Source organism: Archocentrus centrarchus, chromosome 9, assembly GCF_007364275.1.
Source record: "Archocentrus centrarchus isolate MPI-CPG fArcCen1 chromosome 9, fArcCen1, whole genome shotgun sequence".
NCBI classification, from domain to species: Eukaryota; Metazoa; Chordata; class Actinopteri; order Cichliformes; family Cichlidae; genus Archocentrus; species Archocentrus centrarchus.
In genome coordinates, this window is record NC_044354.1 from 14,551,372 (window position 1) to 14,574,262 (window position 22,891).

The 22,891-nt window shown below is 38.8% G+C and overlaps 2 protein-coding genes across 2 annotated transcripts in view; one reads left to right on the forward strand and one right to left on the reverse strand.

Annotated features, from left to right (window-relative positions):
- Positions 1 to 10,150, reverse strand: part of sgsm1a (small G protein signaling modulator 1a) — a 33,456-nt gene extending 23,306 nt beyond the window's left edge. The window contains exons 1-2 of the mRNA XM_030738180.1: positions 10,101 to 10,150; positions 9,907 to 9,950 (exon numbers count right to left, since the gene is read on the reverse strand). Coding sequence (XP_030594040.1) covers positions 9,907 to 9,950; positions 10,101 to 10,119 — 63 coding nt within the window. The 5' untranslated portion in view covers positions 10,120 to 10,150. The remainder of the gene's footprint in view (positions 1 to 9,906; positions 9,951 to 10,100) is intronic.
- Positions 10,151 to 15,998: 5,848 nt separating this feature from the next.
- slc6a4b (solute carrier family 6 member 4b) lies at positions 15,999 to 22,098 on the forward strand. The gene is made up of 13 exons (XM_030737492.1): positions 15,999 to 16,221; positions 16,744 to 16,878; positions 16,999 to 17,218; positions 17,394 to 17,532; positions 17,658 to 17,792; positions 18,919 to 19,022; positions 19,779 to 19,906; positions 20,021 to 20,133; positions 20,477 to 20,608; positions 20,806 to 20,905; positions 21,026 to 21,126; positions 21,611 to 21,778; positions 21,876 to 22,098. The coding sequence occupies exons 1-13, from the start codon at positions 16,017 to 16,019 to the stop codon at positions 21,954 to 21,956; spliced, it is 1,761 nt and encodes a 586-aa protein (XP_030593352.1). The 5' UTR covers positions 15,999 to 16,016; the 3' UTR covers positions 21,957 to 22,098.
- Positions 22,099 to 22,891: the final 793 nt, after the last annotated feature.

The following is a 22,891-nucleotide window of genomic DNA, read 5'->3' on the forward strand; positions in this document are numbered from 1 at the left end:
TGCAAGTTCAGTCAACTCCAGATCATTTATCTACTTCATGTGTCATGGAATAACATGGCTTCACCTGGCCGTGAAACCAGCTGTCAGTCAATTGTCTAATTACTTTTGATCCTCTTGAATTAAAACTGAAAGTCTGCACTTCAATCACATGTCGATTGTATAGTTTAAATTCCACTGTGGTGGTGCACAGAGGCAAAATCACACACAAAAAAAGATCGGTCCAAAAACAAATGGCCCTAACTGTATAGCCAGTAGTTGAGATGATTGGTGCATCAGTTGCTTTGGTGGCTATGGAGACGTCCTACTGTGTGGGCACTGGCCTGCAATATGCATGGAAAATATCAAGCCCTGGACACGGCCACACAGACAGCTGTAATTTCCTGTTTAAATGAGTCTGTCCACAGCGAGCATATTACACTGCCAGGTTCACCCGCTACACACAAACTGACACACACTCATACACACACACATACAATGGTTGCAATCAAGAGGTTTCCCTTGCCCTATTTCTGTACCCTTTATCTAGTCAACATATGAATTCTATCTTTTGGTGGCACGAGCAGATCTTTTCTCTGTGAGGCACTTCTGCAACCACAAGGCAATGAAATTTACAACTTGATCATAAAATTTTACACAAGATAAAATTCTGCCTTCAGGTTGGATTTTCCACTTTGATACAATCTAGTTTACTCACTAGACATACATGGATTATGACACTTGTATTTTTTGATCTTATATTTACTGTAAGCAAACAGACATAATTAAACCAGTGAAAAGCTCAGGTCATCCACTAGGCATTCAGATCTTTATTAAAGCAAGGACGAGTTGATAAAATATGAAGGTGCACAATATCCTGTTATTATATAATTATTACTCATTTCTATGCGAAATTTAAATACTGCTGTTGGTCAAGATGAAGCTAATTTTAGTTACTTTACTCTTTAATTTATTCTAAGCACTGCATCTGACTTTAATTATTCTTCATCTACCTCTCAAACAAATGCAGCTGATTAAAAAGAATTAAGCTCGCACTTAAATTTGACTTTAAGTGAGAGATTAACAGATAATATCTGTATAATGACTTAAACTTTATCGTAATTACATTTAAGTATAAACACTGAAAAGTATCTAAAAGTTACAGTTGAATAAAGGCACTTAGACATTTTCCTGTACTGGTAACTTTATATAGCGATGTACAATACTGTGCAAAAGTGTCGGGTGGCCCCCTGGGGCCCTGCTCTCAGCTCACGCTGGGATGGCTGGCCTCTGGTTCTCTTAGGCTCTTGTCCTTTGGCCTTTGGTGCGCCGTCTGGGGCCGCCCTCTTTCTTCTGTGGGGGTGGGCACATGGTTGTCATCGAGATGTGTGGCTTCATGTCTTCAGTACTCTCGAGAGGCTGCAAATCTTGGATCTCCTGGGCCTTTCCCTGTCTGACTATGGCTTCCGGGTGGCATTGTTATGGCTTCTCACCCTCGTTGTCAAGTATGTTTCATGACAAACACACATACACGGGCGCTCACACTCACACACTCCCACACACAACACAGCAAGATCATATGTTTATTTCTGCATCAGTTTTTGCTTTTCTCTCTTTCAGGTGCTGTTTTGTTACAGATGCAGCAGTTGGTGACTTATTGAGTTTTGCTTGTGCTTTGTCGCAGTAGATGGAGTAGCTGAAGGGCCAGATGCACCTCGCAGGTCCTGTCAGACCTTTTCTGGATTTTTATTTAAGGACATGACTTTCAGAAACTGTTCATCTGCTGTAGATGGTTTTTAGGCCTGACACTTCTTCTTTTGGCCAGTTTCCTGACATTTTTTAAGGACACACTGCACACCTTGTCAAGATAAGCCAAATTTTTTTGGCATGTCTTGTGTGGCCCATAGACTTTTGCACTGTATTTCCTAACCCTATTTTTAAGATACTAAACACCCATATGTAACACATACACACACATTGCTGAGAAAATCTGCCCACTGAGCTCTCACTGTGCAAGATGACAAATTAAATCGAGAAATCTTTTTTCTTCCATAAATACTTGGAAGACAAATGAGCCTAGAAGCTTCAAAAAAACAAAAAGCAAACAAACAAACAAAAAAACCACTCACTAACTCGACAGCAGTCATTACTCAAACTTGGACTGTTCGCATCATTAGCATTGTTTTCTTTAGCATCAACAGAAATGATTCACGCTGCCAGCACAACAGAGAAAGTGGCAGTCACTGTGATGCACACCAGCTCCGTTCATGGTTATATAAAAGCCAGCATTCACACAAACACACACAAACATTTAAAACACAGGGGGCTTTAATATGCACCAGATGTCTTTCTCAGTGCATCTGAAACGCAGAAAACTGACTGCTAACATGAGGAAGCACCCTCCTCCACCTCCTCCTCCTCCTCCTCCTCCTGCTTCCTCATCTCTTTCATCTGGGCTACAGATCAGGCCTCTGAGGAATTTATATGGTAAAACGTCTAGGCACAGACAACCTACAGGTTTCTATGGAGACGTCACGAGTCTAGCAGTGGATCACTTCTCCAAAAAAGATGCACAAACATTCATTCATCTCTGAAATAAGAGGCTGAATGCCGCTCTCTGACAGTCACTATTAATATCTAGATGCGCTGTGTTGTCGTCATTTCGCATATCATCCACCCTTGTGTGTTAATTTGAAATCAATAAAGCAGAAATCCACCGAGACTTTACTTTCTTAAAGTAACCACATCTGCTAGAATATCACCCAAGAAACAACATATTTTCACCAAGATTTACAGAAAAAAAAAATATTGTGCAATGTTACAACAGTTGTTAAATAAATTTGTTGCAGCGGCACAGCCTGATGAGTCTGCTTGAAGGCAACAGCAAGAGTGATAAAGGATCTTTTGAGTATTCCAATTAACTCCTCCAATAGCAGAGCCAGGAAATAAGAGGGAGAGAGAAAGCTCTTTGTATTAAATCTCCATCTTACATTATTCATCATCACTAAGTCTACTGGTGAATGAAGGGAGTGCACAGTTAAAAAAAAGTCATTATTGTTATTCATGTTAATCTAAGGCATACAGAGCTGCAGTTCTATCATAAAGGTGTCCGGCTGAATCACGTTATGGGAATTACGATTTAATAATGAATGAAATGAATCATCAACTATAAAAATGGGAACGTGATTCCACCATAAAAATCAATGTAACCACAACACAACCCAAAACAGTTAAGAAACTACTCTAACCACAGCGTGCAGTTGGTGGCACTTCTAGATCTTTAGTAGCCGAAGATTCCACATTTATGAGTCCTTTGTGCACTTTTTAAGTGGCAGTTTTACAAAGTCAGTACTCAACTTTCAATCTTGGCATGAAATAATTTTATGCAGCACATACTGTATCACTCGAGGCCGAGGTGGAACGCCTTTAGATGATGCAGGACACTTCACTCACATAATGGGGTCCAGTTTGTTAAGATTTACCTCAATTACTGTACTGCTAACAGCACAAAGTATTGTAATTCACTTTGATTAAAAGTAGTGTAGCTGTGGTGCACCACAGAACAGCCAGGTAATCCTATCCTATCTATTCAAAAACATCACTAGGACTACATTTTTAAAAAAAAAAAGGTTAAAAAAAAATGATATGACCCCAATTTTAAAAAAGTTGGCATGTTGTGTTAAATAAAAATAAAATACAGTGATTTTCAAATCTCATAAACCCATATTTTATTCAGAATAGAACAAAGAAAACATCAAATTGAAACATTTTATTATTTCATATAAAATATTAGCTCTTTTTGAATTTTATGGCAGCGACATGTCTCAAAAATTGTCAGGGCCGAAGGCACAGCGAAGGTGAACCCAAATGCAGACATGGAAAGAGCCAGGTCTAAACTGAGTCAAGCAATTTATTGTACAAAACAAAAACAAAATAAACAATGGGATGGCTCTCTGGGATTTTCCTAAAGCTGTACTCCAAATCCTTACAAGCAGCGGGAGGGTGCGTAAAATGAGAGCGTCCAATGTGAGGAGCAGTAATGGAAATGTCCAGAGGGAGAGGCAGGTGGCTGGGTTGGTGTGACAATTCTTCCAGGACAGCAGGCAGGCTGAGAAGCAAGGGAGTTTCATGGACATTCGCAGACACTCTGGCGAAGACAGGAAGCTAGAGAAAACCCTTAAATACTGAATGATAACTCGCTGCAGGTGTGCAGGGCCTCCACCCCTGCCCTACAGAGGAGGAGAAACCAGCCTGCCAGCCCCCTGAAACAAAGCAGAGAATAGAAAATACACAACCACAGCACACCAATCCATGACAAAAATGTTGGGATAGGTCCATGTTTATCACTGTGCAGTGTCCCCTCTTCCTTTAAACAACAGTCTGTAAATGTCCAGGAACTGAGGAGAGCAGCTACTGGACTTTTGGGGGAGGAATGTTGTCCCATTCTTGTCTGATAGAAGATTCTAGCTGCTCAACAGTCCTGGGTCTTCTGTGTTGCATTTTTCATTTCATGAAGCATCAGACATAGTGAAAGGTCTGGGCTGCAGACGGGCCAGCTCAGCACCTAGAGTCTTCCACTACGAAGCCAAGCTGTTGTGATATCTGCAGTATGCAGTTTAGGCTTTCTTGCTGAAATTTGCAAGTTCTCTGGATGGGAGCATATGTCGCTCTAAAACCTGTATATACCTTTCAGCATTGATGGAGCCTTTCCAGATGTACAAGCTGCCAATTCCACAGGCACTAATGCACCCGCATACCATCAGAGATGCAGTCTTTTGAAATGAGCGCTATTAGCAAGCTGGATGGTTTTGCTCCTCTTTTGGGCCAGAGGACGCAGAGTCCATGTTTTCAAAAAAGTCCATTTTAAATGAGCTTTGGCTCAGAGAAGACAGCAACATTTCTGGATCATGTTCATATATGGCTTCTTCTTTGCATGGTAGAACTTTAACCTGCATTTGTGGATCGCACGGTGAACTGTGTTCATAGACACTGATGTTTGGAAGTGTTCCTGAGCCCATGCAGTGATTTCCATGATAGACTCATGTCTGTTTTTAATGCAATGCCACCCGAGGGCCCGAAGATCACAGATATCCACTGCTGATGTCCAGACTTGTTGCTTGTGCACAGAGATTATGCACCACAGATGATGAGACATTTAAAATTTTGACAATTTTACATTGAGGAACATTAGATGCAGTTTTTGCAGATTGGTGAACCTCTGAGAACTTCTGAGAAACTCTGCCTCTCTAAGACATTCTTTTCATACCCAATCATGTTACTGACCTGTTGCCAGGTAACCTAATTAGCTGCAAGTACCATTTACTTTTCCAGCCGTTTGTTGACCCCGTCCCAACTCTTTTGAGATGTGTTGCTGACATCAAATTCAAAATAAGCTAATATTTTTCACAAAATAATAACATGCCTTAGTTTAAACATTTGATAATTTTTTTTATGTTCTATTGTGAATAAAATATGGGTTTATGAGATTAGAAAATTATGGGATTCTGTTTTTATTTACATTTTACACAGCATCCAAACTTTTTTGGAATTGGGGCTGCTAGTTTCTGTAGAACAATCTCAGAAATATTAGCTTCTATGACAACAATAATATCTGCTGTTTTCCCTGCATTTGTCCCTGCGAGATGAATGCATCACTCCTGCATTAGTGTTTTCTTTTAATACAACATCAGTAATCTGCTATTTATGTAGTGGTTTCTGACTATTGAGTCAGAGTCTCAGTTTGATGACCAGCAAGCCCTATAAAGAACTGGTTCTTGCACAAATCCCTGAGACCAGGAGTACACACAAGCAGGGCCCACAATTTAAAATGAACAAGCAAGACAACACAACACAATGGAATTCAAAGACCTCTGCAGTGCATTCACTACACAAAAGGTAAATGTGAAAAATCTCTATAAACAGACTCAATCTCTCAGTTTGTTCAGTATGACTGAAGATGAATGCATCATCTTCAGTCATAGCTCTCCCTTTGATTAGACTGCATAAGTCCTTTGGTCCTCCAAATGTAATCAAGCCAAGGCCAAAGTGTATTTAGCAATTTCAAAGAAAGTAATCTAGATCTGCATCAACATTTAGCCACTTCTTTCCTTGACCACCCTCCACTTCTCCACATTATTTCATGAAATTCTTGGTAGGTTTTTTTTTTCAATCTTGCTTACAGAGCGACGGCTCTATTTGGCAGAGAAACTCAGATTCAACTAAAAAGAAACTAAATGGCACAGCTATTCAGTCTCTCTTTCTCGCTCTCACGTTCTCTGTCCTTTAGCAAACACAGTTGTGTATTTGTGTTTGTGTGCTTGTGCAATATTCAAAAAGGCAGAGGGCGCAGCACGATCGGAGCGAGACAAAGAAACGGAGCCAGACAGAGAGGGGCTCTGTATCAAAGCTAAGGCAAATAAGATTTCTCATTTAAAATAATTTTGCGCCAGAAGGCAATTCAGCTGTCACAGACGTCCTGCACTCTCTGGATAATGGCCCACATCCAGGTATATTTGAGCAGACTGATGGCACAAAACCAGCTGGGCAAGGAGAGAGTGAGAACACACAACATAGAGTCACCATATGGCACAGCCCACACTGAATAATATAAACCATAAACTGATGTGAACATGGCACAAACAACAACATCATCATCCATCTTTCCTTTCAAGGAGTGAATAAGTAAGTACAGCTTTTTCAAAAACTGATTCAACAAAGTAATCAACAGATTAATAGATGTAAAGTAGTAAGTACACTTAGCCTGAGGAGCCAAAAGCAAAAAAAAAAAAAAAAAAAAAACCTTCTGAATGAGTTTCCATCAAGCTTTGAGTTTGGCTTAAAATTTTGGGCCAGTCTTCAGCTGCAAGATGTTTGAAGGTTGTCTAATCAATTTGGCTTTGATTAGTCTCCTCCAAATTCCTCTATTTCTTCTGTCTGAGCTTTTCTTAGTGAGAACCCCCCCCACCACCAAACATATCTGCTGTTGGAGTTTGCATGTTCTCCCTGTGCCTGCGTGGGTTTCCTGCACAGTCCAAAGACGTGCGTGTTAGGTTAACTGCTGAGTGTAAATGGGTTTTGGTTGTGAGGTAGATAAAGTGCTTTAAGTGGTCAGTGAAACTAGAAAAGCACTATATAAATACAAGTACATTATTGTACTTTTTTTTTTTACTATGGCCAAACAAACATATGTGTATCCGTTTCCATTCTTAATGATCTGGCCTTTGCTTTCATTCTCAAAGTGTAGCTTTACTTTGATATTTCCTTTTGGACAGCAAAGGCTTTTCCTGGCATAAATCCCACATGGGTGACATTTCTGCGCTCTCATTCTGATTGTAGATGCATGCATTTTGACACCAGATGTTGTAAGACTGCTTTGCACGTCCTGCAATGACATTTTGGGGTTCTGTGGCTTCTTTCTGCATCAAATGGCCTGCCCATGGCTTGGATTTGCTGGAGGTCAAACTGAAAATGTTTGAAATCTATGCTACTTGCAAGTAATTTTCCTTAAAAATAATTCAGATATCTTTTTGAAACACTTGCCACACTCTTAGACATCTAATAGCAAAAGGGAACATCAGCCCCAGAAGTCAAAGGTTTAGAAAGGACAGGTTCAGCCTCCCTTAGAAGATTCTGATCATTGTCATCACTGTCTGATTGTTTTCTATTTTAATAATGAAAATGTTTTTACAAAACATCAATTTTACATGCCACTTGTTTGTGTATCAGCTCTCTGTGGAGGCACTGCTCAGTATATCAATTGTTTCCTTATTAAATATGGTGAAAAATGTAACACTTTCCACTTATTTTTCCACATTCTTGTATTATGCTGATGTTTATTAAAAGCTTTCTGAGAATAAAGTGGCTATCACACAAACAAACTAAAAGATCCTGGGAATGAATCTTTGAGAGGCCTTATGCAGGCAGAAAACAGGTTTAATCATGGGAAGGGTCTGGTCTCCACAGATAAGACTGCAGATTGGAGGAAAACAAATCAGACCACAGCCTCTACACTCTTCCTTTCACAACATTCAGGATGTGATGATAATCTTAGCTTTGTTTTAAAGGAATAAGGTCCAGTAGAGCACGAGGCAATTACAGACGAGAGTAAAAAAACTACAAATTAAAATGTCTGCATGCAACAATCAAACAGCTGTTAATGCCCCTCTTCTTCTGATTATTCTGTTAACAGACCAAAACCAACAAAACTCAGAGGGGTTTACGTTATGTTAGAAAGCTCATTAATAAGATGATACGGAGAAAAGCTATCCTGAACAAACAGAGAGCAACAAAAACCTCAACTGTTGAGTACACACCACTATAGGATGCACCGATATTCACCTGTCACCTATCTTCAATACAAGGGACACCCTGCAGTTATGGATTTTAGAAGCTGAAATAAATGTTTTCACTCTGCTGTGAATGTTTGAACGCATCTCTGATAAATCAGCCTCCTGTGGGGAGTTTTATTTTCCTTCCAGTTGAAACAGAGTTTAAATAAGTTTGGGATCACTTAATTAAAATAAAAACGTTTCCTAAATTAAACCCCTCCACCCCACCCCACCCCTCCACACCCCAGAAGCTAAATGTTGACTCAAATACAGCTGCCATGTGTAAAAAGGGTGTTTGTTTTTTTTTTAAAGGACATTGTTTAGTTTTAACATATGCTTGAAACAAATGTTTTATTCTTCCTCAGTCAGTGGTTTCATTTTCTATGATTTGCTGCTTTGGTAGTCTTAAAAACAGGAGCAAACTGGAGAAAAAAATGATGCCGACCTTGATTTCCTTCAGCATCTGGATGAAATGAGGCTCTTCTCAAAGGCACAGCCCATCAGACTGGACCCTCAGCATCCCTTATATGTTCAGGTCTATCGTGCCTCCAGCAAGATAAAGGTTTAGCTCCCCAAAGGTAATACCAATAGATACCAACTGTTTTGAACCCTTCCCCTCCATGACTCATATGTGATTTTTTTATTGTGCTTTCTATGATGTACTTTGTGCATGTATGTAGAGTGCTGGATTTATGTCTGTAAAGCAAATTGCCCTTTAATCAATAAAGGTTTACTCTACTTTATAATTCCAGCTCAGAATTTGGTTTTCGAAATGTTCACCTGCTGTAACGACTGCTTTAATACTTACAGAGCCAAATTTTTGTGTGCCTACTTCAAAATTATGCCAGCAACATTACCCTAAATAATTACCATCACACTTCATAATAATGTAATAAAACTCCATGAGTATAAAATCAAATAACCTTACTAAGGCATTCATTTTTGGGATCAAAGGACTTAACACTGTAAACCATAAAAACATCTTCTTCCTCCAAACAGATGCTCAAGCAGTTTGAGCTTTGCATCCCCACATCAGCCATAAAATATTATAGACTTTATATAACAGTCATTAACATGTCAGTGACATTTATGGAAACATTCATGTACATAAAACTCATTACACACACACACACACACACACACACACAGTTTGAGCTTAAAATCACCAAATGGTTTGGCAGAAGGCTGATGGTTTGCTGTGCCATAAACACAACAAACACTGACTAAAGACAATCTGCTTCCTTCGTGCTGCTTCTCCACCCAAATAATCACTGAGCTGCACCACTATAGCACTCAGACTGAGAGCAGACATCAACAAATTAAGCACCAATAAACTGTTACTGTACTTTAATAACTACTATTAGTATTCTACTTTTTTTTTACTATGGGCTTGTTTTCTTGTATCTTTCAACGGGCTTGAGGTACAGATGAGCACCAGAGCCACAGATCTGTCATGACCAGGAAACGGCAGGCACATTGTCAGCCAGTCTTTGTTAGGAATCACCTGAGAAGCCTCTCTGTGCACAGGCTCAACTACACAGCTTCATACGAACCAACATGTTTGTTTTTCCGACTCGATAACTGCTGAACTGAAAACACCCACCTCCTTCTTGACAGTGCGCAGCAGCCGCTGACGGGTCTCTGCTTCTGAAACATAACACAAATAAATCCAAACAGGACATTTTCACTTTCTGACATGACTCAACTTTCTCTATATTCCCCAACAGAAACAAATGTGATTTAAGAAATTAGAAAAACAGATAATTTTTCGGGTATTTTTTCCTCTTTTGCTCCCACCTGCCATGATTGTTGCCATGGATCCTGTCTCCTGTCTGAATGCAGCACCCCTCCCATCAGCTGCTTGTACGCTGTGGATCACGACTCCACCTCCTCCGAGCGCACGCCTCTTAAAGACATGCTGCGCTCCCATTAGGAACACATTAAAAATAAATAAGTGAAATAAAATTGCCTTATATTCACAGTAATACAGCCTCGTAGCCCTAAAATGGGAGTAGGCTGTATTATTCAAGCATATAATAATAACGTATTGCAAACTCTCTTTAGTTACATGAAATTTCAGTAAAAATCTTACTCAGAGTTGTAAAAATTGTTTGGTTTAATTGAAGTTTTAGATAAAATGTATTCCTGAAATTAAGACATAACTACAGCAGAGCTTTGCGTTTGTGTCAATTCATCTCGCATGGAAACCTTTTATATTTATGCCATCTTGTGGTCAAGATGTGGAAGAACAGTTAAATTAAGAGAAACAGGTGACGCGTCCCAGATGCTGTACCTGCAAATCACTGATAAAATAAAATAAATTAATATAAAATAAAATTCTGGGTCAACATTAACTGTAATGACTAAAATAAAATAAAATAAATTATGGATCCATCCTAATATTCATGTTCTACTGCTCTGCTGCATTTAAAATCACAAATGACCCTGGATTTGTTTGTTTGTTTGTTTGTGTGTTTGTTTGTTTTTTTTTGGGGGGGGGGGGGGCTCCATGTTAGCCATATTTTTGGATTAACATTATCTGTATTGACAAAAATGACAGACAAATAAAATAAAAGCTAATAAAATAAAATAATATAAAATAAATACAGCACAGTTTCCTTTCACAAAGTTAGACTCCTAGTTTGCCTCTCTGCATAAACACAGATGGTTACACACATCTGCTAGTTTCACTTGAACACCTTTGTTTTTAAAAAAATAATAATGGTGCAAAAACAATGCAAAAACATGTCATTCTGTGCAGCAAAATCATTTATAAAGCGGTACAACTCACACTGTCCAGAAGATGGCGACTGTGTAGTTTCTTGTTTATTCCCAGTGCTTAGAAGATAAAGAACCAGTAAATCCATATGGATCATAATTTTTCAGCCTTTACTGAAATTTTGCACTTTATTTTTTTCTGAATCTGAATTGGAACACATTACGGGAAGCCACAATCTGAGTTGGTGTACCAGCAGGAGACTTCAGTGAACTATTGTGGGAGGTCTTGAGGCCATGAGTCCAGTTTTGCCTGGAGGACTGAGCTGTCAGGTGAATCAGGTGGTGAAAGGATGGAATGATAACACAAGATGACAGACTGAGGGGAGCAGGGTTGGGCCTCTTTCTCCCCCCTCTGTTTTCCTCACAAGCATCCTCTTTAACCTAGGATTCCCCAGCTGGGATGACTCACACCTTGCAGTGGCTTTAGTTAATGTGAGGTAATAGCATATTGTGTTAAGTGTCATAACAGGATTTGTGCCTGAGTAAACAGCACTGCATGTAGGAAGAAGATTTAAATCTGAATCCTAATGAGATGCAAGTAGCTTGTTCAAATAATAAATAACAGGGGTTCTTATAAAGACAAAAACTTGATATAAATAAATCTACATGTAGGAAACAGATGAAAACAACTCAAGGTGAGGGACTTAACAACTCAAAGGTATTTCAAACCACAGTAACACAAGTTTTAGAAATAACAATGCTGTGTCACATTGATGCCTCTTTGCCTGTCAGCAGAGCCTCTGGCAGAAGCCAACATGCACATGTCCATGTGTGATTAGAGTCGACGTGCTCTAACAGACACCGGGGCATGTGAGGAAGGCTCCTGTCAGTCTGATGCTCTTCTGCACATGTATGCCAATGCAGATTGACAGGTTTGTATGTCTGAGAAGGCCAGTAATGTATGGTTTGTTGCCGTGTTATTGGCCCTCAGGGTCCTACACACCTCGGCTGAATAACCCCAGTCTGTCCCTTCCAGCTTTTCCCCATCCTAGCTCCGACAATAATGTTATCACGTATATTATCACTTTATCTGTCTCTCTCTCTCTGTCTGCGACCCAGAGATGCACTAACTTCCAGGAAAAGGAATCAAAATACTTCTTTGCTTTTCCTTTGATGTCCATTTAGTGGGAAATGACTGAAACAACCATTATTAAACAAAGCTTCTGTACTACACATTCTCCCAGCTGCAGGTGACTGAGCCTGACAATAAATCATGTAACACCAGGCCAGACAGTGTGGCTGCAACTTGGCCCTTAAGTGACAATTTTATAATATTACTGGATGTCTCCTGTCCTATCCTGTGTCATATCCATTTCCCAAAGTAACTTCATTTGCTGCACTCTCTCTGCTCACAGACCTGCATGACCATGGCTCTCTGAATATCCAGTTCGTAGCCTTTTCAAACTACTCAGTGCTAAGAGCAGTGGATTTGATTACAAGGTCATTTTATTAGGTTTTCCTAATCAGTGCAGTTAAGCTGCTGTGATTCTATTTTGCTGTCTTCACCAAACTATATGATGCCACAGGATCAGGAAACCAAGATGGTTCAAAGTGATATTTATGGCTTTCTCCAAGTTCAAACTGACTGACTGCTCACTGGTTATAATTACTGTTCCACTGGGTCAAAAGTCTATAGCTTGTTTTAATCTTTTACTTGTCTTTGAGCTACAAGATGATTTTTAAAAATTAAATTTCTTTGACCTTTTTGCAAATGAAAACATCGAATTTCCAAAGAAAATGAATGTCCTAATTGACAACTTAAGCCCACATTTAAAGTTGAATACTTCAGCACATTTTGCAAAAACAGTTTTGAATTTCTCAGCATTGAGGAAACATTTACCAAAACAGCACACACAGACAGCAAAACCCCATAAACAACCTGCAAAAAAAAAAAAAAATCAACGTAACTCATCCAAAACCTGTCAGTCATGTGTCAAAATAAAAAAAAAATTGTGTTACTGCCAGCAACATGACAACACGAGAAGCTACTTTGACACTGGGCAAACCCAAGGTGGTAAAAATGTTTCAAAATCACAAGGTTTTACTTTGAAAAGCACTCTATTTTTTCACATTTGCATATCGTGTGAGAGAACTGTTTTATATTTTCTGTAAAAGTCAGACAATGCGGCAAAGTACATCAATCCATTTTCATAACTGCTTATTGAAGGAAGGACACTGGAGCTTATCTTATACCTATCCTACACCCAGGACAGGCTGCCGGCCGCGCATCAGAAGATAATTCAAGCTAAAATTCACACATACGGTCAACTTAGAATCACTAATCACCTAATCTAGTCTTTGGACTGTGGGAGGAAGCCAAAGTACCCAGTCAGAACCCATGCAGGCACAAGGAGAACATACAAACCCCACACAGAAAGGCTCCAGCCTGCCAGTGGATTCAAATCATGCAGCATCCACAACTGCAACACATCCTGTGGCTGCTGTTTGTTTGACCTGAATCCTTCAAACTCCTTCCTAATGCATGTATCCATTGCACTCCCTCTGCATACTGCTGCTTCAATATTGTGTTTTCTTTCCCTCACTAGACCACCACATAATCTTCCTCGTTCCCATAAAATGTTTATCTGAGCAGGCTCCTCTATGGTCACAAATAGTTGCAGCTCTGTTGTGCTCCAGCTCTATGTGCATGCTCTACAAATACTCATGATTTACATCTATAAGTTTACGGAACAGCACATGCTTTTGACCTTCTCTCTGTAGTAATGTTTGAGTATCAGATGACAACGAACTGTAGTCCACATCATTAAAGTGAGAAAATATGTGGTTGCAGGTTTTACGTTTAGACAGTCTAGCGTGCACAGTGAACCAATGTGAAGGGCAAAGCTAGTAAACTGAAAAGAAATAAACCTATTTTGATCACAATGATTTGGATAACCAATGATTATTCAAATTGTAAACATCTGTTCTTACGTATCTGCATCTGAGCTGAAATATTTGCAAAGGTTACCAAGGAATTTTCTTTGTGTTGTGCACTAACAAAGAAACACTAGAAAATGTTTTGACAGCTTCAAATGTCATTTGAGAAGTGAGCCAAAGCAGATGAGAAGACCAGCTCTGCTTTACTGTTGTAAACATTTTGTATACAAGTTAGAGTCCAGAAAGTAGGAATGCAGTCCAGTCAAAAAATATTAGCCTTCAGATCATTTAAAAAAATATATGGATCCATTGGTTTACTATAATATATATGAAAGATTTGTTTTTCAAAGCTTTCATGGAGGCTGTCTGAAAACTGACCAGAACCCTTATCTGTCAGATAGTGTGGAAAGCACAGTGTTTCCCATTGAAAAGTAATATTTAAAGAGGCAGACAATGTAAACAAAGTAAAAAGAGATGATCTTTCTACAGATGATCTTTCTACAGTACCATAACTGAGTGAATGAGACAGGCAGCAGCGAAGTTGAGTTCAATAAACCCTTACAAAAATTCACTATGGTTTCCTATGCTTTTTATGCAGCAACCATGGTTTTACCATGGTACCTCATGGTGATTACAAGTACTATGGTCCTACCCATAGTAGTACTATGGTTTATTTGTAGCGCTTCATGGTAGCTGTGGTATTACTATGATTTACATATAGCACTTCATCGTAACTATGGGACTACTATGGTTTTAAAAAAAGATGCACTACCGTATCCATGTTACTACCATGCTTTCGTCAACACAGTAAATGCTTCCATAGTTTTTGCATTCAACCTACTATGGAATGATGATGGTTTGCTACGATCCAACAGAAAGCTTGGATAATCCATTTATCTACAAACTTATATCCCACATACATTTTTGTGCTTGACGTTTTACATAGTTCTTACCCATTCCTTACTTGATAGCATATATTATATCAGGAAAACATGTATATATCCTTGCAGAAATCCTTTGCTAAAAACTTGATACAAACCTAATTATGTGGGATTACTAAATGAAATGACACACCATTGATACATTGTACATTATTTTACTGTATTTTCTTGCATAAAAAATATTTATAAATGTAAAAATTAAAAAAAAAGGTATCCCTCCAGCACTGACCCTAAACCCACAAAAACCAAAGGCAAAACTGATATAAATATTCATATATATTCATATATAAATATTTAATTATTTTTGATTATTCTTATGTGGCTTTTTGGTAGCTAGATGGAAGTATGAAGTATAATTAAATTTGCTATTGCATTAGAATTAGCCTATTCATTGTTTGATTTATGCATTATTGCACTACAGTTTTGTGAAATATATACAGGTATAGATTTAATTAAGAAAACCATAGTTTGTAAAAACCATGATAAAATCATTATTTGGAAAGACCATGGTTAAAAAAATGCTTTGGAAAAACCATGGTAAAATAAAACCATGGTAAAACCATGGTTAATTTTCATAAGGGAAATGAAGGATTGCGGCATTTAAAGGATCAGCAGAGATTTACTAACATCAGGAGTCATTTTACTGGATGACCTGTTGCTTTCAGGTGAAAAGAGTTAAAAATAACGTGAGAAAAACTGCAGTCCCATCAGTCCTTGCTGCTGGTGAAATTCAACCACGTTCAATCAGCTATAAAAACGTCAAAGACAGGCCTCTCGCCGTAGAAATCTAACGCACTGATCACAGTCTGTAGATCATCCTGAACTTAGTTGGAAGACAGTTAAATAGTGAGGCAGTAAACGCCCCCCCCCCCCCCCCCCCCCCACCACCACCACCACCAAAAAAACAAAAAACAAAAAAAACAAACAACCCGAAAACAAATAAAAACAAGACAAAACAACATGATCTCCGCAAACAGGTATCCCCAAGTGTAGCTTCCACAACTCCTCCCACTCGGCCCTGTCATCACCACAGGAAAAAAAACATCCTTCTCTCTCTGAGGTGCTGCTCCTCTGCGTGACTTTTCACAGTCCGGTGCCCCGACAGGACTCAGCGGTCATGGCCGGCAGTCTGACCCACCACGGCTCCCCGAATCCCGGCTACAGCTCCAACAACAACGCGGTCCCGGTGCCGGTCATCACACAGACGGACTCCCGGGACAAATGGAGCAAAAAGATGGATTTTCTCTTGTCTGTAATTGGCTTTGCTGTGGACCTGGGGAATGTTTGGAGATTTCCGTACATATGTTATCAAAACGGTGGCGGTGAGTAGTCTAGAGATTTTAAACCAAGTCGCTTCATAAGTTATGATTGTGTGGACTTTGTAAAACTTGTCTTCACATGAGTTTGAACTCACAATTTCTGCTCGAAAATATGACATCAGAAACTGTCCATGGTGCTGAAAAGAGCCTCCATCCACTACAAACTCCACTAAAAAGTCTTCAAAAAGCATCTTGTCGTCGTTGATAATTTTAACAAGGAGATTAACAGATTCATATCAAGAGAGGCGGATTTAGGTCAGGAAAAAAAAAGATAACGAGTGAATAAACACAGGACAATACAGACAATTCATTGTTTGGCTGGTTTTTAAAATGAGCCAGTTTCTGTTAAAGCATACAGATTCACTGTTGAAGCTGTGTGTAAGACACCTTTAACCTGCAATTCAAACAGTCTTAAGCCTTTGTTTTTTTTTTTTGTTTTCTTTTTGTTTTTTTTGGGTTTTTTTTGCGTTTATGAATGCCCTCAGATGTCATTTACAAAGAAGACACTCGTGCATCTCTGTGCAGGTGCTTTCCTTATTCCCTACATTTTGATGGCCATCTTTGGTGGTGTTCCACTCTTTTACATGGAGCTGGCACTGGGACAGTTTCACAGAACTGGAGCCATATCAATATGGAAACACATATGTCCCATTTTCAAAGGTAAGGCCTGAGCTATTCAACAGAAGATATACAGATAAAATGAATTTGTTATTTGTAGCCAAAAAGCTCTTTTCATTGGTGACACCCCCCCCCCACATCCTTCCTTCTGGTGTGTCTCAGGTATAGGATATGCCATCTGTATCATCGCTCTGTATGTGTCCTTCTACTACAACACCATCATTGCCTGGGCCCTCTTCTACTTCTATTCCTCATTCTCCCCCATCTTGCCTTGGACTAACTGTGACAATGTGTGGAACACCCCTGACTGCACCAACTATTTTGGCATGGACAACATCACCTGGACAAATGCCTCCAGGTCTCCAGCAGAGGAATTTTACACGTAAGTACATGTAAGTGTGAGTGGCAGAAACAACAAATAGCTGTGCAGGAATCCTTAACACAGTTATTGTAAGTTTGGTGGATTTGTTTGTAAAATGTGATCTTGTCTGCTGAAAATGTGATGATCTGTTTTTTTGTTGTTGTTGTTTGTTTTGGGTTTTTTTTGTTTTTACCAGGAGGAATGTTCTTGAGATCCACAAGTCATCTGGGCTGAGAGATGTTGGGGGTGTTCGCTGGCAGCTGATACTCTGCCTTTTTCTCATTTTCACCATAGTATACTTCAGCCTGTGGAAGGGCGTGAAGACTTCAGGGAAGGTAGTTCATTGCTGTCACTTTCCTACTATAACAGTGGAACTTTGTTGCTATAATCACATATTTTAACTTAGATCTCTGGTTCCCTTTCCTCTTTGTTTCTGTCTCTGATGGATCCTCCACACCAGGTAGTGTGGGTGACTGCCACATTGCCCTACATTGTGCTTTTTATCCTGCTCATTCGAGGTGCCACTCTGCCAGGAGCCTGGAGAGGTGTGGTGTTTTACCTGAAACCGCAGTGGGAAAAGCTACTGGAGACCAGTGTGAGTTGAAGCTGATGGACCAGCTGGTTTGTTAAAAAGGATATAATTATTTGACATCTAAATGACATATTTGGCCCTTGAGAACTGCTTTTTATGCTGTTAATTTAAACAATCCATATCTTCCGTTTTAAAACACTTTAAAGCAAAGAATACATTTTCAGTTACCTGTAGTCTCATTTGGCATATAGAAAAATTAAGAAAAGAAGGAAGAAAAGAAATAAAAGAGTAATGATAAAGAAACCTTAATTATTTAAATACATATACAGATAAATACAAGCTAATTTAAGCTCTAGTTATTTTTTCATATCTAGAATTTGACCTGTTATTTTCATTCATTATCACAGATTTGAGCAGGACTGATGCAGCCACTTTTTAGATTAGCAGTTTATTTAAAGCACAGCAACTCCTCATGCATACTCTCTCTTTTTTGTATGTGTTTTTTAGTGCTTATAACTTCCTAAAAGAACTTTAACACTTAGCAGGACCTGAGTTTGAAGTTCTCTACAATTTTAACCAACATTGATGAGAAAGCCTGATGAGTACTTAACTTGTTAAAATGATTAAATGAAGCACAGCGGGATCTTCCAAAATGAAGGGGCATTCACTTAATTCTGCCTACTAGTCCCTTGAGAATCGGCCTATATTTCTTTTCTATCTATCAAGCCTTCTCATCTTCCTCCTCAGCTCGCTGCTGTTGTTTGCTAAACACGTGTGAGTGCTTTGGTTGGAAGAGAATATGGATGAGATGAAATGAGATGCATAAATAAGCCACAGAGCAGGATAATAAGATGCATAATTGGTTTAGATTTTCTGCCCATTAACAAAGGCCACCCTTTCTGTCTCCCCACACTGATATCCAACACTGTCCTCTTCTTTTTTAATGCCGAATACGAGCTGCTCTTCAGATCTCCCTTCGTACAGCTGTGCACCAACTGTACCACTGACACAACGAATCTCTGCCTGACAAAATAAAAACAAATAGTAAAACTGAGATGATGTTAAATCAGTGACAGGGTTAATGTTAGTGAGACATACAGTATTTTTTTTTTTTTTTAAACTTTCAAATACCCACAATAACCTATAACATCCCAGAGCTCATACAGCGTTTTTCCTCTGTGTTTTGTAGGTGTGGGTGGATGCTGCTGCTCAGATATTCTTCTCTCTGGGGCCAGGGTTTGGGGTCCTCCTGGCTCTTTCCAGCTACAACCCTTTCACAAACAACTGCTATCGGTAAGAGCAGTCCCTCGGTGCCCACTGACATATGAGACAGTGAATTGTGACGATTGTGGATATTGTTGGATATAAATGCAAAGCAGTAGCGGACTGGATGCTACTGTATTCTCACTGAAATATGTTTGACCCATTTGGCATACTCCAAACTATATATTTTTTAAACTGTTCTTTAGCCTGACCATGTTTTTTTAGTAAAGTTATGAGGTTTACATATATTTACCTTATTTTAAGTTTTCTTTCAGACAGAACAAATGTGCTGCAAAGTATCTTTTTCTTTAAACTTTATACATTATTCCAGTTACAATATCCCTGATAAACTGCCAAATTCTGGATTAAAACACTATTTTTTATTCAAAGAGGAAATACTAATTATCAAAGAGGCAATTCACAGTTACAATAGTTTGAATTTTTTTTTCAAATAAATTAAGTCATATAATGCTTCCTGCAATTTATTTTCATTTATTAGATGTTTGAAGTTCCATTATTCTTTATTACTCCAAGACTATTTATAGATGATTTGTTTTATACAATATAAGCATATCTTGTTGGCTTGCTGGATGTACGTAGTTTCTAGCTACATAAAAGCATACAAGTTCCTCAGAAATGTGACAAAGCTTAAATAAGTTTGTAAAGAAAACCTGTTGAAATGCCCAAAATGTCATCATGGCACCGTCTGAATACTACTGTTTAAAAAAATGTTTTTTTAAAGTATAAGTAAGTTAAATGACTGTACTGCCTCCTCCTCCTCTACAGTGATGCCATTGTGACCAGCTTGGTAAACTGTCTGACCAGCTTTGTGTCAGGTTTCGTCATCTTCACGGTACTGGGCTACATGGCAGAGATGAGGAAAGTGGAGGTTGAGGATGTAGCCAGGGACAAAGGTCAGTGAGTAAAACAATAAAATCATAAAAAGAAAAAGCTGATATTTAATATAACTATTATAGTTATAGACACTCACCCAGATCTGTTCATGCTCATTTCTGGTTTTGTTTAAGGACCAAGCTTACTCTTCATCACTTACCCAGAGGCAATTGCAAACATGATGGGCTCGACCTTTTTCGCAATCATCTTTTTTGTGATGATGATCACGCTGGGACTGGACAGTACGGTACGAGCTGTGAAAACTGGACACATTGAGTACATGAGAACTAAATTATGAATTATGCAACGCATTTTGCCACACAGTCAGATTAATAAGTTACTAATATCAGATTACACAGGATTAAATGCTACTCGGTTAAATAACAATTATAACAACTGTATTTCATCCCTTTTTAAATGAGCCTTTTATTTATTACCTCTCAGTCTCAGTTCCTCACTAAAATATTTCTTAATAACATTTCAGTGACTTCAAACATCCTGATGTCAATGTACATATTTTAACATGCATCTGGCATCATTTCATGCAATGTGGTTTTTCTAATGATAACGGCTGTCTCTGTGTGCTTCAGTTTGGAGGGCTGGAGGCGATCATCACTGCCGTGTTGGATGAATACCCCGATCAATTCTATCACAGACGGGAACTTTTTGTTCTCTGCTTGGTGGTTGTTTGTTTTTTAGGCTCTCTGAGCACCCTTACCAATGTAAGTTATTCACGTTTTAAATGAGTCGACCCGAGAGAGCGAAAAGCATCTTCTCAATATTTAAAACAATTACCTTCAATTATAATTAATGCTCTGGATACATTGTAGTAAATTGTAGTGATAAATACTGTCTGCTGCTCAAATGAGGGGAAATGAGTGCTGACTGATGATCAGTGATTGTAAAATGTTACTGGCAGGGTGGTGCCTACGTGGTGAAGCTGCTGGAGGAGTTTGGAGTTGGAAGCTCAATAATTGCAGTGGGTTTCCTTGAGGCCATTGCTGTTTCCTGGTTCTATGGTAAAAAAAAGAAAAGAAAGAAAGAAAGAGAGATGTTTCTTTTGACTAGTTTTCTGTTTCTTTCTGTCAGTAATATAGATTGGTGACCTATAATGTGTTGTTTTATTTTGCTGCTTTCAGGCATCAAAAGATTTAGCAATGATGTTCAGGCTATGCTGGGCAAAGCCCCGGGGCTGTTCTGGAAAGTGTGCTGGGTTGCCATCAGTCCTGCATTTCTGGCGGTGAGAGATATTCTGAACACCCAAAGGTTAAACCTTAACATCTGCAGTTATACTATACAAAAACCATAAAGTATTTCACACACTGGAAATACTTTAACACTCAGTTCTTCAAAAGAGGTCAAATGAGCATCATCCAGTTAAGCCATTGAGAGATCAGTGTGCTGCAGCACACAACGATATGAGAGAAAGCTCATTGCAAGATCAAAAGACAGCTTCAGCATTGGCCTTTAACGTTGAAGAGACCAAACAGTTCAGTCCCTCCTCTGTAGATTAAACTCTTCTCCATGTGAAATATTTTCTGGCATACATACATACATACATATGCTGCTTAATATCCTTACCTCTTGTTTGCATCCACCTCTAAGGTTGCCTTCAAGCTGACATTTTACACTTTTTTTTAATATACATGCTTTTTAAACGTGTGACTCAATATAGTCCACATATTAACATATATGGAAATGTTATGCATCCCATATCTTCTCAGTATATCATTGTGAGCTCCCTGCTGAAAGCACCACCCCTTGCGCTGTTTGATTACAAGTACCCAGACTGGAGCATCACAGTCGGTTACTTCGTCGGCTTGTCATCCTTCATGTGGATCCCGATCTACATGGTCTACAAGCTGGTGTGGACCCCTGGTTCTCTCAAACAGGTTGGTAGATGTGGGCAAAGTCCTGAAACTGTTTCTGATGCATTTCCTTTTAAACTAACCTCTGATTTTTCTTTCATGGCTGCCTCATTTTCCACAGAGGTTGGCTGTGTGTCTGAGGCCAGAGAGGACAGTACCAGACATCCACGGTGACAGCCTCAACATGGCCACTGTACCATAGAGAGACAAACATCTCTGTGTGCTTTTAGATTGCCATTGAAATCACAATTTTAAGCTATTTATGGCTGAACCTAAACGTGATCTAACATAATGACTGCTTATCAGTTATGGTGTTGAACTTTCACCGCATGTGTACACTCTGTATAAAGGTAAATGCTGCTAAATTTTTAATTTTAAGAGGAACTGAGATAGCAATACTCATATCTCTGCCCTGTATGTGTGTGTGTGTGTGTGTGTGTGTGTGAGTGTGTGTGTGTGTGTGTGTGTGTGAGTGTGAGAGAGAGAGAGAGAGAGAGAGAGAGACCTGCATCACCAGGATAGTTTACATTGTTTTGCCATTTTAAAGTCTTGCTTTCTTGTGGTTGTGGAAATTAAGCTGTAAAATCAGTGGTCTCTTTTTACCTTATAAAGATAGATGATGCCAAGGAACATAAAAACAGATATTTTAAATGTGACATTCAGCACATGGTTTCTATTGCATGGGAACATTTGTATATTTTATGTACTTTGTAGCTTTGCATGCTCAGTTTTTACTAACAGTGGGATCACCAGTGTTGCAGTCGTACCAGCAGTGAGGCTATCATTAGTTTAATCTCATTTGAGTGAGTTATTTCAGATTATTTACAACCAAAACCTAAATAAATAACAAAAGAGTGTATTACAGTGTATACGATGTATTTTATATTGAGACAATAGGTCTGTAATACAGAGCTTGCATGGGATTTTAATGGCAGCTGCTGGAAGAAGTAAAAGTTGCAAAAAGTTTTCCAAAAAACATTTTTCCCTACAAGTGTTTGTAATGGAAGCAAGTGAAGCACTCAGACAAAGACCGTGATAAAACTATAATCTTCTTATAATAACTATGAGTGTAGCAGTTCATAATTAAAGTACATGCTAATACAATATGTGAAAGCATCTCTCGAATAATTTATACTA